At 46.8% G+C, this 17,163-nt stretch overlaps 1 protein-coding gene across 1 annotated transcript in view; it reads right to left on the bottom strand.

Moving 5' to 3' along the window:
* Positions 1–1,034: 1,034 nt before the first annotated feature.
* The window catches only part of LOC121282897 (multidrug and toxin extrusion protein 1-like), a 48,272-nt gene continuing 32,143 nt past the window's right edge, over positions 1,035–17,163 (bottom strand). The window contains exons 12-17 of the mRNA XM_041196707.1: positions 5,162–5,237; positions 4,981–5,050; positions 4,016–4,145; positions 2,193–2,287; positions 1,756–1,837; positions 1,035–1,273 (exon numbers count right to left, since the gene is read on the bottom strand). Coding sequence (XP_041052641.1) covers positions 1,035–1,273; positions 1,756–1,837; positions 2,193–2,287; positions 4,016–4,145; positions 4,981–5,050; positions 5,162–5,237 — 692 coding nt within the window. The remainder of the gene's footprint in view (positions 1,274–1,755; positions 1,838–2,192; positions 2,288–4,015; positions 4,146–4,980; positions 5,051–5,161; positions 5,238–17,163) is intronic.

Raw genomic sequence — 17,163 nt, forward strand, 5'->3', positions numbered from 1 at the left:
TTTAAATCTATTAGTTTCTACTGCTGCCTTAACAGAGATGTAACTGGGAGCCAGATTAATTAGGGGTTTTACGAGTTATTATACTATATTTTGTAGACCTATGTTAGTGCTTGAAATCTTTTCTTTGGTTAATAAATGTTTAATTTAGTTTTCTAAAGACCTCTGAAGTCATGGTAGTCTTATTACTTTGAATTCAGGCCATATGTTATATTCTATCTGCCATATCCTTGTGCAACTACTTAAACTGCCTATGTCCTCACAGTTTACATTTCCACCTAGCTTAGTATCATTTGCAATCTTTAATATATTAAACTCGTCCCATTGTGTAAGCCATTGACATAGATTGAGAATAACTGAGGTCCAAGCACTGATGCTTGTGGTACTCCATTTGTTACACCCTTCCATTCTGAAAATAACCCATTTATTCCTACTCCCTGTTTTTCTGCCCATTAATCAATCCTCAACCAATGCAAATATATTCATTTGGATTTTGCGCCAGTAAGTGACAGCGGCTTCTGGAATCCATACATGCACAGCTAAACACAGAAAAATTTGAAAATTGTCACAGTGATTCTACACTTCTCCGGAGGGTGCACTATTGAATTCCGCAGTACCCCTGATCCCCCAAAGCACTATAATTTACATATTGAACTGAGAAAGAATTTCCATTTGTGGTCTCAGTGTAAAGCCCTTGTAAAAGTTACATCTTGTTGTATGACGTATAACTGGGTTTTAAAACATGTCACTAAGGTCATAATTCCTGCTAAACAGTCCCCTTGAAAAATAAACTTTATATTCCTTCATTAGAATAAGAAGTTCCAAAGTTTGAAGGTATGAAAAAGACATTTAGAAATCTGTTTGTAACTGATCATTATTAATAATTATTTCTTTGTTGTATATTTGGCAGTTGATTGGAGTTCATCAGTAGCAACAGGTTTTGTGTGAACTTTGGCCTCTGTTGTCCTTTGGGCACAGTCTCACTATTCATGCTGCAGAAAATAATCTTGCTCTGTCTCTCCATTGTTCACTGGGGTCTACCTGTCCTTTGCAAGAATGAAGTGTATCACCAGTCCAATTGCCAGTACAAGTGGTCCTGAAAGGAAGGCTAGGCCACGACGAATGATCAGTTGTTTTGTGGACAAGATTTCTCCAATCGTGGTCACTCCAGTGTCCACAATGGAAGACTCATCTGTCACCTGGTCCTTGTTTATCTTTTGTTCCAATTGACAGACATTGGGAATCGGATTCACTGCACTGTTTCCTGTGTTCATTTCTGTGAAGGAAAGTTAAATTGAAAAGTTGTAAATACGTGATGGTACCAATTCATCCAATAGTTTTCAGGAGGGCCGGTGATCAGACCAATGATCTCCTCCATGACTAACAATCATCCACAATACTGCATGGAGATCAGTCCTGTCAAAAGCACAGTGACCAGCCTAATCCCTGGACTCCTAGCTTTGAATTAGTTCAATAAAGATCGCTATTCATGGTCTACAGAGGGTTTGTTCTGGAGCCTTCCCAACAAGTTTAAGGAGCCACAACAATAGAAGATTTAGCAGCAGAATAATCTGCACATATATATATATATATATATAGTCCTTTTTTGTTCTCATGCATTTCTACTCACTGTGACAGAAATTAGATGAACTAATATTATATTGAATAATGTAATGAAAATATACCAAAGAAGGTTCTTACTCTACTCTTGTTTGTTAACTGGAGAAGGTTTAGAGTCAGCACAACACTGTTTTTTACCTGTTGACCTATATTGGGTTTGACCACCAGAGGTCCTGTTTGAGGTGTCCACATCTCTCATCACACCTGCATTAACCAGAGCCTTTAAGCAAAACACAAAAACCATCATCAAAGCAACAGACGGGCTCAACAGAGGTAAACTTTCCATACAAAGCAATCTCCAGTCCGTATTTTAATGTCTTTTCAAAAGAGAGTTCTTGTGAACTCTTAAAGGTGATGACACCAGTCATCCGGATTAAAAATTTACAACAAAGAGACTACACTTTCCTATTGGGTGGCAAAATAACCAAGAGAGACTCTGACTGTTCAATCTGCTAACTGGGTACAGTACATGGTACGGGGAGAGAGGGGGGGATGGGGGCAGGGTGCAGTGGGAAGGAAAGAAAATGCTACGCAAAAACTTGGTGTAATATGTAAGCTTTATTATTTGCTTTTACCTCATCGGATGCTTTGTTCCAGTTGATTCTGTAAATCGCGTTCAGAAAGAAAACTAATTGCACAAACCCACAAATGAGCATTCCAGACCAGAGACCTGCAAAATAATAATGGTACAGTGAGTATGGAGACAATGGTGTTGAGTTTTCCTACTTCCATTCCTTTATGGAATATTTCATCTTTATCAGATGGCTGGTGTCAGCCTGCACGGAGCTACTGGTCCACATTTGGCGTGAAAGTTGGTGAGATCCTTGACTCAGCTCAGCCGTGATTCTCTCCTCCTGTCAATATTCCAGTGTCTATGGTTACAGATGAAAAATGGCCATGGGCAGAACTTTCCCTCCGTCAGGCGGAAGTTCAGGAGTGGGTGCGCCTCCAATCGGCGCCCTCTATTGGGGCCGCTCCGCCATTTTACTTGGGTGGGTCTATGCGCTCCCTGTGCGGGCGGTGGGGGTGAGGTGGGGGGATTCCCTGTGCTAAGTGCTGCCTCAGGGAGATCGGCTGCACAATAAAAGATCTTAAAAACAGAAAAAAAAAATTCCTGACATGTCCCCTCATGTGACACTGTCACATGTGTTGGGGACATGTCCATCACTTTTAAATACACTTTTATTAAATATTTAAAAACCTACATGAAACCTCATCACGCCCGTGGATGAGGTTTCATACTTTTTCCAATGCCCACCAACGGGCAGGTCCACTAATTACTTTAATTACTTTGTCAATGGCCATTTGTGACTCCTCAGATACTGAAGCAGTCCATGACCAAAAGCAGCAAGACCTGGACAATATCCAGCCTTGGGCTGACAAGTGACAAGTAACATTCAGGGCACACAAATGCCAGGCAATGACCATCTCCAACAAGAGAGAATCCAACCATCACCCCTTGATGTTCAATGGCATTACCATCACTGAATCCCCCAGTATCAACATCCTGCAGGTTACCATTGACCAGAAACTGAAATGGACTAGCCACATAAACTCTACGGCTACAAGAGCAAGTCAGAGGCTAGGAATCCTGCGACGAGTAACTCACCTCCTGACTGCCCGAAGCCTGTCCACCATCTACAAGGCACAAGTCAGGAGTGTGATGGAATACATCCCACTTGTCTGGATGAGTGCAGTTTCCACAACACTCAAGAAGCTTGATACTGTCCAGGACAAAGCAGCCCACTTGATTGGCACCACATCCACAAATATTCACTCCCTCCACCACTGATGCACAGTAGCAGCAGTGTACCATTTACAAGGTGCACTGCAGGAATTCACCAAGTTTCCTTAGGCAGTACCTTCCAAACCCAAGACCACTACCATCTAGAAGGACAAGGGCAGCAGATAGATGGGAACACCACCACCTGGAAGTTCCCCTCCAAGTTACTGTCCTGACTTGGAAATTTATTGCTTTTGCTTCACAGTCGCTGGGTCAAAATCCTGGAGCTCCCTCCCTAACAGCACTGTGGGTGTACCTACACCACATGGACTGCAGCAGTTCAAGAAGGCAGCTCACCACCACCTTCTCAAGGGCAACTAGAGATGGGCAATAAATGCTGGCCCAGCCAGTGAAGCCCACATCTTGTGAATGAATAAAGAAAACATGAACACAGGCGGGGGGGGGGGGGGTGCAGTAGGTGGTCACCAGCAGAAAGTTTCCTTGATCGTGTTTGACCTGCTGCCATGAGACTTCACAGGGTCTGGTCTTCAACCTAACTACACCCTCCAGTACTGATCTTGGGATAAAACAATGTCCCTCAGTACATTAAAGATAGTGAGTGGAAGGTGGTATTTGTCAGGAAAGGACAAAGAGAGAAACAATTTAAATGCCTACCAAATACACCAAGCTTTGCAACAAACAGTGAGATTCCAATTGGAAGCCCAATTAGGTAGTATGCAACTAGATTTCCAATAGCTCCCAGTTTTTGGTTCCCGGCTCCCCTTAACACTCCACCACTTACAGTCTGTAGAATAAACAAACAGAATATATTACAGTGATTACACAACAACTTGCTTTGGTTTCTACAGGAAGGAAACAAAACCTAGTGACTTAACATGTCCTCAAATAATTCAGAACCAATGCATTACAGTTTGAACGCAGACACTGATGTTATGTGTAGGAATAGCTCATGTGGTCAATGTATATTGTTGTCGATAAAGGTAAAAAATGAAACTTATTTTCTGAATTTAAGATCGAAGCACACTCATAGACAGTAGCTCCTGAACGTATGCAGTCTCAAGCTAGAGGCTCCACCTTCATTTGCAAGGAATTCATTATCTCAGTGACTGCAAGTTTTCCTGGCTCCCAGTTAGCTGAGTATTTTTTTGCTGACAGGTATAAAACTCCTCAGCCCCTCTTCCCTTCGCTGCCTCACACCACCATTGCTCTGGTGCTCATGCTGATGCGCTGCCACTTCTATTGCTCGCTGTTCCTCCAATCACAGGCTGTTTCTCTCTCACGTTTGCCACTGATAGGGTCAGCTGGGCGCTAGTGAGGTGCAAATAACTCTATCAGCAGCCAACAGGGGAGAGAAACAGCCTGTGATTGGAGGAAGAGCTCCTCAGATTCTGTCATTTCCCTCAATTGGTCAATTCCCTCCAGATTAAATTTTCTTAAATTTTTTGGGGCTTTTGTTGGGTGAATTTTCCCACTGCCCTCATGTGTTTTGAACCCTGTCTGTAGATAAGATTTATTGGTAGGACAGAATAAATTTAAAATGAAAAACCTTAACTTATAAATAAAGAACAACAGTAATAGATGTAATCCTGTATTAATATCACAGATATTGAAATACTTACTGCTATGGATTGAAACCAATGAAAAGCAGCACACAATGGAACTACTTCTGAAACTAAATGAACAATTTCTCTGGAAAATGAAAAAAGGGATATTAGAGAGCTTTCACATGATTCTGAATCCATTTTGTAAATGTGTGTCGATCAGTTTGATACTTGTAGAAGGATTTTTTTTTTACTTAACTTGTCATTGGTAAAGATATAACCCACCACATCTTTTATTGATCCAAGTATCACTGCAGTTACTAAGGAGATGCACCCTGTGGAAATAAGAGTAAAACATGAGGGATTCTTATTAAATACTCTAGCTGAAGTTCCAGATAACGTTTTTTTAAAGGAAGTTGCAGTTCACTGCTTCCGTTTACCTTCTCTATTTCCAAGACATGACATCCCCACCCCTCCTCTGTTGTACTGGGTGTCAATTCCCTGCCTGGGTACAGTTTGATGGACTCTCTCCCTCCCCACTTCCCAGTTAATCCCAGTCAGCGAGTGTCAGCCTATTTGACTGTGGTGGAGGAGTCATCGCCGTCGACTCTGTTCCAGTCCTCATTCAGTGTCCGCACCGACACTCTAGGACAACCATCAGGAGCAGCAACAGTGGCCGATTTTCCTCTCCCTAATTCAGATTGTTGAGACTAAGCTCGAACTGGTACCCCAGCTGAGATCAGCGAATTCAGCACACATCAGGCATCAATCATGGGGATTTTCCTATCTATAAAATATACAATAAAAACAGAAAAGGCTGGAAAGTCTCAGCAGGTCAGGCAGCCTCTGTGAGGAGTGAAACAGAATTAATGGGCATGATTTTACTGTGGGATTCAGAAACCCGAAGTTAGAACCAAATGGGATCCCGAGCCCACACTTGCTGGCAGCAAGACCGACTTAGACGCTGCCTCCTAATTGGACACATCTGAACTCACTGTCCTGTTAGGGATGTGGACAGGATTTAGATGGTGTGATAGAATACTCACCATTCACCTGGCATAGCTGCAATAACACTCAGCCCCATCGAGTGTGTGATATAATTCCTTCAATCTGTCGGAATCTTGGGCCAGAATTTTCCTGTTGGTGTGCGGGTCCATGACGCATGGTGATGTCGGGCGAGCGTCCCAACGACACTGCACGCCATCGCGATATTTCATTGGGCGGGTGCGCGATGGTGAATTAACGGGCCACTTAATGGCACTTCACGGCACGTCCGCCATGAATTAACGGGTCTCTGAAGGCCCTGGAGGTGCCAACCGATGCCGATTTTTTGGCGCCTGTGCAATCTTCGGCTCGGCACACAGGTGCAATGGGCAGGCGGGTATAAGCCTCCTCCACGGGTGGGATAAGAGGGCTCAATGGGGTCGCGAGTGTGCTCTGTCAAGTGTTGTTTTTTCAAAAGTTTTTGAGCCTGCAGGTTTCAGGAAGCTTTCCCTTAGCCTGGGGATGGGAGCTGAACTCTCCCCTGCAGGCAGCTCCTCTGAGGAGGAAGGGAGGGCTAGAAGGGGAAGGAGGTCAGGAGTGCACATTCAGCCTCCAGGGGAGCCACCTTTGGGAGGACAGGCGCAGGCACAAGGGGTGCAGGGCCAAGAGGTTGTCCAAGGTGGAAGGGGCTGCAGAAGACGCCACTATCCTGCTGTCAGGGTATACAGGCAGTGAAGCAGCTACCTCAATATGTTTGAGATGCAGTGCCGAAGGAGGCTCCGTCTCTCAAGGGAGACAGTCAACTATATCTGTCAGATGATTGGGCCTGAGATCTCCCTTAACTGTGTGGGTGGACACCCCATGCCAGTGGTTCTGAAGGTCACAGCTGCCCTCAATTTCTAAGCCTCTGGCCCCTTCCAGGGCTCGGTGGGTGATCTTTACAGTGTCTCCCAATCAGCTGTCCACACTTATGTCAAGCAGGTTACAGACGCTCTGTTCAGACGGGCATTGACCTTCATCCACTTCTGTTGGGACCAGGCAAGCCAGACACAGCGAGCCAGAGGCTTCGCAGCCATTGCTGGCTTCCCCTGCGTCCAGGGTGCAATAGACTGTGCACATGTGGCCATCAAGGCACCAGCAGGTGAGCCCAGTGCTTTCGTCACCATGAAGGGCTTCCACTCCATGAACATGCAGATAGTGTGTGATCACAGGATGCTGATTCTAGAAGTCTGTGCAAGGTACCCAGGCAGCTCCCACGATGTCTACATCCTCAGACACTCCCAGATGTCAGAGCTCTTCAGTGCTCCAGCAAGGCTGGGTAGATGGCTGTCGGGTGACAAGGGCTATTCCCTCAGAAGGTGGCTCATGACGCCTCTCCACCATCCAAGAACAGAAGCTAAGGAGCGCTACAATAGGAGCCAGGGCACCACAAGGGCTGTGGTGGAGAGAGCCTCCAGTCTTCTCAAGATGCGCTTCCAATGCCTGGACTGCTCAGGGCGCACTCCAGTACCCCCCAGATCGTGTCTCAGTGATAGTGGTTGCATGCTGTGCTCTCCACAATCTTGCGTTGGAAAGGGGGGACACAGTGGACGATGAAGACGTAGACGCAGTGGCTGCGGCTGCACACAATGAGTCCAGTGGTGAATCTGAGGATGAGCACACACAGGGAAATGCTGAGAGGGTAGACACTGACCTGGGCATACTCCAGGGAGGCAGGGACACCCAGGATGCTTTAATCCAATGAACCTTCAGGTAGCATACCACATATGGACCTTCAGGACAAGCCTGGGCTGTAGGCTCCATGCTCAATACCTAAGTGTAAAATCTGCCTGGATAGGAACGTTAACTAAGGGCCTTGTCAATAAACTGTCCAACTGCAGAAGAAAAGAGGGACCCTCAGCCATGGTGTCATGTCTGAATTTAATATTACAACCAAAGGAACTTAAGAAAACAAAATGACAAAGGTGTTAAAAATCACACCATCTCACAAAGACCTCATCTCGGGTCAACACAAGAGCACCAGCAATAAACCCGTGGTGTGCCTAAGGTGCCTTACGTTTATGTTTTCGGGTGCTACGTCTTGGTGCTGACCCCTCACTGGGAGTGGCATCTGAGACAGCCTGCCCATTCTGCTGTCCTGTTGGCCTCAATGACCTTGGCGGTCGTCCTCTGACCCTTGGAGACTGTGCTGACCCCGCCTAGGAGGGAACTGCCAGTTCTACAGCTGCCATCTCCCCAGTCACCGCAGCCTCACTGGGTGATACGGTCACTGGGATAGGGGCGGAGGATCTGCCGCCCTCATCTGGAGCGCCCTGAGAAGAGCCCACAGAGACAACAGGCAGCTGCTGTGCCAACGTGAGGTCATTTCGGACCTCCCTGCTCACTGTGGATGGATGGGCACTGAGCTGGTAAACTTGGTGCCCAGACCATCTCCCACATTGGCAATGACCAGCTGAGGTCAATGCCGATGTGAGGGCTTCCTGGTCAGAGTGCATTCCCAGGAAGTTCTGATGGGTCTCCTGGAGAAGCCTCTCCACGAGAGTCGCCACTCTCTCCGTGGAGGACACATGGCGCTCGTCCATGAGGCTCATTGCTTTGGCAAGCGTCCGCGTAGACTCCTCCACCATGGACACCAAGCCAAGCATAGCCTCATGTATCTCCAGCAGATGCTCCCGCACACTTGGCCGCTTTTCCAGTGTTTGCTGCATTGCGGACAACTCCAGAGGCACATCGTTAACCACCAACTGAGCATGTGCCTGGTCTCCTGCAGTCCTCTGACTGCTGTTGCCATAGGCACTCTCTGTCTCTGCCAGCTCCTCCAGTGACTGTGATGTGCCCTCACCACTGTGCCCAGGGACACTAGCTGATGGTCTAATTCCCACCGAGGTGCTAGTATCTGTGCTGGTGCCTGCCTAGCAGAGATAGTGTGACACTGGTGAGGCTTCAGGGCCCTCAGGTGTGAGAGGGGGCCTCAGCTGCTCCTCCTCCCAGCCCTGCTCCACTGATGCTGAAAGGAAGAACAAGGACATTGGATCAGTTAACGTGGAGACAATGTCAATGTGCATCCCTGTCCCCCGGATCATTATGCGCTCATCCTTCCATAAACAATGGTCAAGCCATGTTGCAAACTTCAATCACTGAACATTCAGCACTGGCCTGGCTGTTGGGAGAACAATGGTGACCTCACTGCTGGGCAAACATACCTGACCGTGGCACCCCAGCCTCACTGACACCGGTGGACCTGGGCACATGGCACCTCTCCAGATCTAGGGCCTCCTGCTTGGGAATGGCTAACTGTGCCAGGCTGCCACCAGTCCTCACCCACTCGGCAGCATCATGTGTATTCTCCTGAAAAGGAGAGAAGAGCATTGATTTGTGCTACTTGTACCTGGACTCTCTTCGCAGACGGCCCACCCCAACCAGAGTGGGACATTGAAGGGTTCCAGTGCCTCCTCACCCCACTGCTGCCGAACATTCATACAAAGATGCTAGGCCTGTCCCCCCAAGCCCCCACCTCCTTGGCCTAATGCTGCCTACATCACATTCGGCACCACATGGTCCAACCTTCCATAACGAGGAGGCGCAAGCACGTGGAGCATAGAGGGCAGCCGATCGATCAGTGCCCCGCCACCTGGATGCTCCCCTCCCAGCATCTCATCACCCTGACTTGGACATGTCCTGGAGTTCCAGCACTGCGCCCAGGTGCAGCTCCTCCAGGTTACCCCAAAACAGTCATGTGGGTCTGTGTACCACGTGCTGCGGGGGCAGAACCCATCTTATCACCACCCTCTCAAGGGTGACCGTGGCATGAGCAATATCTGCTGGCCCACCCAATGAAGGACACATGTCGTCAATGATTCAATGCAGTCACTACACTCAGACTTGGTGGTGTTTGGGGGGGGTTGTTGAGGGGTTGGGAGGCACCACCGGGGAAAGCCTACCTGTTGGGTTAAGTAACCAATGCCGACCTGGTACACACCCTTCCTGAGCGCAACAGTGTTGAAGTGCTTGCGACACTGGATGCAGCACCTCCGCCACCTCCTCCCAGGCACGTTTGGTTATGTTGGGGTGGGGGTGGGGCCTCCTCCTCCTGTCCTGGGGTACCGGGACCTCCCACTGTGCTGCCATCTCCTTGAGGAGGGCAGCAAGGCATTCATCAGAAAAACGAGGGGCACAGTGCCCCCTGCCCTACCCTCCTGCCTGGCCTGCTCACCAACAGCGCTCTGGGGAGCCCTTCCACTGGCCATGATTCGCAGCCTTTGAAAGGCTGCAGCAACTTTTTAAAACTGGCCGCTGGGTTGCCATTGGACTCGGTGGTCATTGCAGTCCCACCGCCGCCCGCCCACTTCCGCTGTCCTCGGGAGCCGCGATTCACGCTGGGCAGGCCTTAATTGGCCCACTCATGTAAAACGGTGGTGTGGACCGATTGCGGGTGGCGATTGGGTCCGGGCCCACCCTTGCCCGCTCCCACATCGCCCACCCAACAGGCAGAAAATTCTTCCCCTGGAATTCCTGGCTAACACCAGAGCGGAAGTACCAGCACCGTGACGGTAACAGAGAATCTTGAAGGAGACCCATCACCATCACCTTCTCAGGGCTACTAGGCATACGCAATAATACAACATTTCTGGGACCATCACATCCCAAAAACTAATGGAATTTTAAAAACACTAGTGCCAAGTGTCTTGTGTGTAGACATCAAGTTAGAACAGAATCAAGCTCAACTGGGATAATGAGTTTGCACTTAATAATGTGCACTGAGACATGATTAATTCAAGACCTCATAGTAAAGGATCCTCCAGGCAAGAGTGATCATAACATGATGGAATTTCACATTCAGTTAGAGGTTTAGAAATGGGGCCCATGTCTAGTATCATAAACTTAAATAAAGGCAATTACAAGGGTGTGAAAACAGAGTTGGTTAAAGTGGCAGAATAAATAGATTGAAAGGGAAGATGGAAGAGAAGCAGTGACAGATATTTAAGGAGATATTCCATAACTCTCAGCAAAGATATATTCTTTTGAGGAAGAAAGAATCTACAGAAGGATGCACCAACTGTGACTAACTAAGAACAATAAGGGCAGTATCAAATTGAAGGAAAAGATACGCAATGCTATGAAGATTAGTGGTGGGCCAGAAGATTAGGAAGATTTTAGAAACCAGCAAAGGATAGCTAAAAAAGCAATAAAGAGAGTAAAATTGGAGTATAAGAGAAAACCAGCAAGAAATATAAAAACAGACAGTAAAAGCACCTACAAGTATATAAAAGGGAAAAGAGTAGCTAAACTGAGCATTGGTCCCTTAGAGGATTAGACCGGCAGTTAATAATGGGAAAACAAGAGGCAGACACTTTGAACAAGTATTTTGTATCTGTCTTCACAGGACTAGGAGTCGCAAAAAATACCCTAGGAATAGCAGAAAAGCAAGGGCAAAAGTGAGGGGGGGGAGCATAAGACAATCACTTTCACTAGTTAAGAAGTAATGGGAAAACTAATGGAACGTGAGGCTAACAAGCCCCCTGGACTAGATGCTCTGCATCCTCGGGTCTTAAAAGAAATGGCTGCAGAGATGGTGGATACATTGGTTGTAATCTTCTTGGATGCTGGAAAGGTCCCAGTGAAGTGGAAAACTGTAAATGTAAGACCACGGTTCAAGAAAGGAGTGGGACAGAAAGCAGGAAACTCTAGGCCAGTTAGCCGGACATCTGTCATTCGGAAAATGCTAGAATCCTTTATTAAGAAGGTAATAGCAGGACGTTTATGGCGCAATCACCCCAGATTTGCACTAATTGCGGTAGCGGGCGTGAGAAAAGACGTAAACAAAAACAGAATTACCTGGAAAAAGTCAGCAGGTCTGGCAGCATCGGCGGAGAAGAAAAGAGTTGACGTTTCGAGTCCTCATGACCCTTCGACAGAACTTGCGTTCGAGTCCAAGACTCAAACGCAAGTTCTGTCGAAGGGTCATGAGGACTCGAAACGTCAACTCTTTTCTTCTCCGCCGATGCTGCCAGACCTGCTGAGTTTTTCCAGGTAATTCTGTTTTTGTTTTGGATTTCCAGCATCCGCAGTTTTTTTGTTTTTTTCTCTGTGAGAAAAGACATTGTAGCCACCGCACGCAGTATCACCCCCTTCCCGCCTCATAAATTATGCAGAAACGGGAAACCTGCCAGATTGCTGGTGGTCGGCCTCTGACTGGCCTGCCACGTTGTTATCCCACCACTTCATTGTGCCAGGCACCAAATTTAAACTGCAGCCGTGCGCAGTCCTTCTCAATGCTTGCAGCCCAGGACTGCTTTGGTGAAGACATGCCCCGAAAGCCAAGAAGAGTGCAGCCTCCCCCAATTCAGTGACACACCCCGGGATGCCTTCTGGATGCCATGAAGGCCTGCTGTGATGTCCTCTACCCCCTGCCCTGGCTGCAGGAGGGCCATCAGTCTCACCACTCCGGCTTGGGAGGTGGAGGAAGAGGTGGTCAGTGCCAATGCTGCACACAAGAGGTTGGCTATCCAGTGCAGAAAACAGATGAATGATCTCATCCGTGCCGCCAGGGTAAGTCAACCATCTCATCAATCTCAACTCATCCACTCACCAGGCTATCACACATTCACTGGCATCTCACTCACTGCCAGCTCAAGGGACATCACCGCTCACTCTCTCACACACGCCCTCACATCTCCATCCGACCTCATCTCCTCTGGAGACTGCCTCCTCATCCCATGGCTCCATTCAGTAAACACGCAAGCCTGACATCCTTCTCATTTGGCCTGGCATGTACCTTGCTCACACTCTATCCATCTGTCTTTATGCACAAGATCACGTACAATCAACAGGAGAGGTCCCAGGCCTGGAGTGGAGTGCTGAACATCAAGGTCCTAACTCCGTTTGAGAGTCGCGCATTGGAGGTGGCCGGAGAGGACATGGACCGTTCCTGTGTCGATGGTGAAGTCAACAGAGAACACCCATGTGAGGATCCTACGCCAGATCATCCCTCTCTCAATGCTACTCTGAGTCCTGTTCTGTGTTCAACGTGGCTACCAGGCACTAATAATCTCCACTTTCTGTCCTAGGCACATCTGACACATCACCCTCAGGCAACCTTGTCCATGACCCCAGTGCCGAGAGCACCTCGGATGAGGACCCTGAAGGCAGCACCATTGAAGACCCATCATGGCGCTCACCCACACACTCCATCAGTGTGGTGACACACACTTCAATGGGACCTAGATGCAGAGCAGTCTCGGGATCACAAGCTGTTGAGCGTAGCACATGGACTGTCCCACAACAGGCGGAGGCAGGGACATCCTTGGTCACCGGCACTCGGAGGACTGCTGGAGGCAAGGAATCTGCTGAGTCCGAGTCAGCTGATGAGCCTCTGGACTCGATTCTCAGTCAATTGGTGAAGCTGCAAAGCCAATCACGGGATCATCAGGAAGGGATGTCTGGTGCATTCCTTCAATTGCAAGGGGCAATGGAGGAGTCCGTCCACCTTCAGTCTGAGTTGATAGCGTTGGCAAGCCGATGCACCAGGATCAACACTGGGAGGATGGCAGCTGCCATGGTGACCTTGCTCCAGGACATTGGTCCTGCACTGCTGCGTGGGCCGAACTCCATTGCTGTCTCCATAGTTGGCTTCCAACAGTGTCAATGTAAGAGGGGTGCTGGGCTGTTCAATCTCGTTCCAGCTTCCCCTTCTCCTCAAGGAGTCAACTCGGGGCCATCGGGCACCCACAGTGGGGAGGACCAGCAGCTCAACATCCTGGGGCCATCCAGCCAGCTGACTTTGGGAATGTCTGGCCGATCCAAATTCCCTCTTCCTGTGACCCCAGCTGCTCCAGCTCCACAGGTCAAGGAGGGTGGAGCTGGGCCACAGCAGGACACCCAATGCAGCCCTCCGGGCCTCGGCCTTCCAGAAGACACCCTCTGAAGTCATTATAGACAACAGGGTGTAGCAGTCAGCAGGCTGCCTCTACCTCTGCTGTAGATATCTGGGGAGCACCAAGGTTTGGCGGTAGAGTTAGGAAGGTACAGTTGCACAGCGTGGGCATGGGTGTTGGTCACTTATACATAACGTTCACTACAGTAAATAAACTCCCAAGAATGTGTCCTTGCCTATGGCCCCTTGTTATGATCAGCAACGCTCATGTCACTCAGATGTTAAACCTTGATTCATAGAGCACAGAAGGAGACCATTCGGCCCATCATGTCCTCGCTGGTCAACAAAGATCTGACTGCACTAATCCCATTTTCCAATGCTTGGCCCATAGCCCTGGAGGCTATGGCAATGCAAGTGAATATCTAAATACTTCTTAAATGTTACAAGGGTTTTTGACTCAACTACCATTTCAGGCAATGAGGTCCAAACTCTCACCACCCTCTACCCACCAATGCTTTCTCATGTACTCTCTTAGCTTTCCTAATTTAAGTTCCTCCCTGCACTTTTTATACTTCTCTAGGGACTCTGCCTTTTTGAGCCCTCAGTATCTGCCATAAGCTTCATTTTCTTTCTTAATCCTAACCTTTATGTCCAGGATTTTCCTCACTTGAAACCCCCCCTTTGTCTTTATGGGAACATATTTGCCCTGTACTCTCGCTATTTCCTCCTTGAATGCCTCCCACTGCTCTGATACAGTTTTATCTGCAAGTAGCTGCTCCCAGTCCACTTACGCCAAATCATATTTTATCTTAATTAAATTAGCCTTTCCCCAGTTTAGAGCTTTTATTCCTGGCCCAACCTTATCCTTTTCTATAACTATCCTAAATCTAACTGAGTTATGGTCACTATCTCCAAAATGCTCCCCTCCTGATACACCTTCCACCTGCCTGGGCTCATTTCTGAATATTAGGTCCAGGACTGCCCCCTCCTTTGTTGGGCTTTCTATGTACTGGCTAAAACAGTTCTCCTGGATTCAACTTAAGAATTTGGCTCGCTCCCTACCCTGCCATGCTATTTGGAATGAAAAATGCATCTGCCACTTTTCAACGACTGGCAAACAATGTAATTGTAGGTCTGAGCAATTGTGCTGTTTATATTGACAACTTGATAGTTTTCAGTCAGATGTGAGAGGAGCATTTACAACAGCTGGAAGAATTATTTCCTCAATTACAAGAAACTAATTTGGCGGTGAACTTGGCTAAAAGTGAATTTGTAAAAGTGCAAATTATGTATCTAGGCCATATCATTGTACATGGTAAGGTGGCTCCGAGTGATGTGAAAGTCAAGGTTATCGTGGATTTCCCCAAGCCTACAACAAAATGAGAAGTTTTGAGATTTCTGGGCATGAGTGGGTTTTATCAGAAATTTGTATCAAATGTTAATAGTGTGGTTGCTCCATTCACTGAACTATTAAAAAAGAACATGATGTTCAATGGACATAGGAATGTCAGAAGGCATTTGACAGTTTGAAAACTGTATTAACTATGACATCAGATATGGCAGTACCCAAGTATGCCAAGCAATTTGAGTTGGCAGTTGACGTAAGCGGCATAGGCATTGGGGTGGTATAAGAAGATGACGCTGGAATTGAAAGACCAATAGGGTATTTTTCATGGAAGATGAGTGTACAACAGAGAAGACATTCAATGATCGAAAAGGAAACTTTGGGTTTGGTGCTAGTGTTGCAGCATTTTGAGATTTATGTGGCAAACAATTCGTCAGAAACAATAGCTTATATCACAATCCTTTAAAGTTTCTGGACAAATTTCAAGACAGAAGTGCAAGGTTATTCAGATTAAGTTTATTACTGTAACTATTTAATCTACTGATTATATATATGATGGGATGAAAAAATCTGATTGCAGATGCATTGTCAAGAGTTTGAAGCTTAAAAGAAAAATTGGACATTTAAAGCTTGCACACTGGACTGGAATGACTTCTGTTGATACCAATGATATATATATGTTGTTTTGTTAATACATGCATCTGGTAATGTAATAGTGTAACAAGTATGGGAGGTAATGTAAGATGAATTCAGAAAATGAAGCCATCTTTTTAAAGCATGACGGTTCTTTTTTTAATAAGGAGGGAGATGTCAGGAAGATATAATACTTTTCATAATGTTATTGGAATTTACTATAAAGTAGAGTAATAGCGGGGTCTGTGTCTATGGGTCTGTTTGTGTGTGGGACTTAATTGAATTAAAGGCAGCTGGTCTGAAGGCTTTGATGTATCAGAAGATAAACTAGGTTTGAAATGTTAAGTAGGTAAACATGGGGGAAGTTTTAGAATGTGAGGTGTAAAGGGAACATTTGCATGTTTAAATAAACCAGACTAGCTTGAATTCAAAAGAGGGGGTGAAATGTTTCTCTTAGCCAGGAGAAGTTAAGAAACAGTGTGTTTATTTTTCCCAAAGATTACTAGTAAAATTGGTACCATGATAGATTTTTATTATTAGAGAGGCAAAATCCAAAGACATAGTGAAACAATGGGAATTTGCATTCAAAGGTGGGAATATGTGTAATGGAGAGAAGGCTGTGTGCAAGGAAAGGCCTTCTAAAATCTAAAACAAGTGTGAAAAGGCTCCAGCATCTAAGCCTCAAGCTGCTGTCTACAAGGAGCCGAAGCTGAGAAAATCTCACTTTGAATTCGACTGGCCAGAGAATCGTGTTACTTTGTCTTGGTCTTTTAAAATCTATGTGTCTTAACGGACGTGTAACTGGGAGTTAGATTAATAAGAGGAACTAGAGGTTATTGTAGTAGTAATTTGTATACATCATTATGTGCTTGAAATAATTTTTTTATTTAATAAAGATTTAATTTAGTTTTGTAAGAAACCTATAAGACTTGATGGCCTTCTTTTTACTGAATTCAAAGCCCGTGTCTCAAAATAAATATAAATTGCAAACAGTTGTGGCAGCTGCTTCAAGTTTCCCTCTGGGATTTGGGCAGCTTGGCATTTGCTATCCTTCTGCTATAATAGGGAAGTAGACAGGGTGGATGCTGAGAGGATATTTCCCCTCTTAGAAAAACCTGGAACTAGGGGGTTACAGTTTCAAAGTAGGGGTCTCCCATTTAAGACATTTAAAAGGAGGGATTTCTCCTCTGAGGGTCATTAATATTTAGAATTCCCTCCCCCAGTGAGCAGTTGAGCCTGGGTTATTGAATGTATTCAAGGCTGAGTTAGACAGGGTTTTGATCCACAAGAAAGTCAAGGGTAATGGGGAGTTGGGGTGGGGGTGGGGGGCGGCGGGGGGGGGGAAGGTGGAGGGTGGGGAGAAGGAAGGCAAGAAAGTGGAGTCAAGGCCACAATCAAATCAGCCATGGAGCAGGCTCGAGGGGCC

This window comes from Carcharodon carcharias, chromosome 10, assembly GCF_017639515.1.
Source record: "Carcharodon carcharias isolate sCarCar2 chromosome 10, sCarCar2.pri, whole genome shotgun sequence".
Taxonomy (NCBI): domain Eukaryota; kingdom Metazoa; phylum Chordata; class Chondrichthyes; order Lamniformes; family Lamnidae; genus Carcharodon; species Carcharodon carcharias.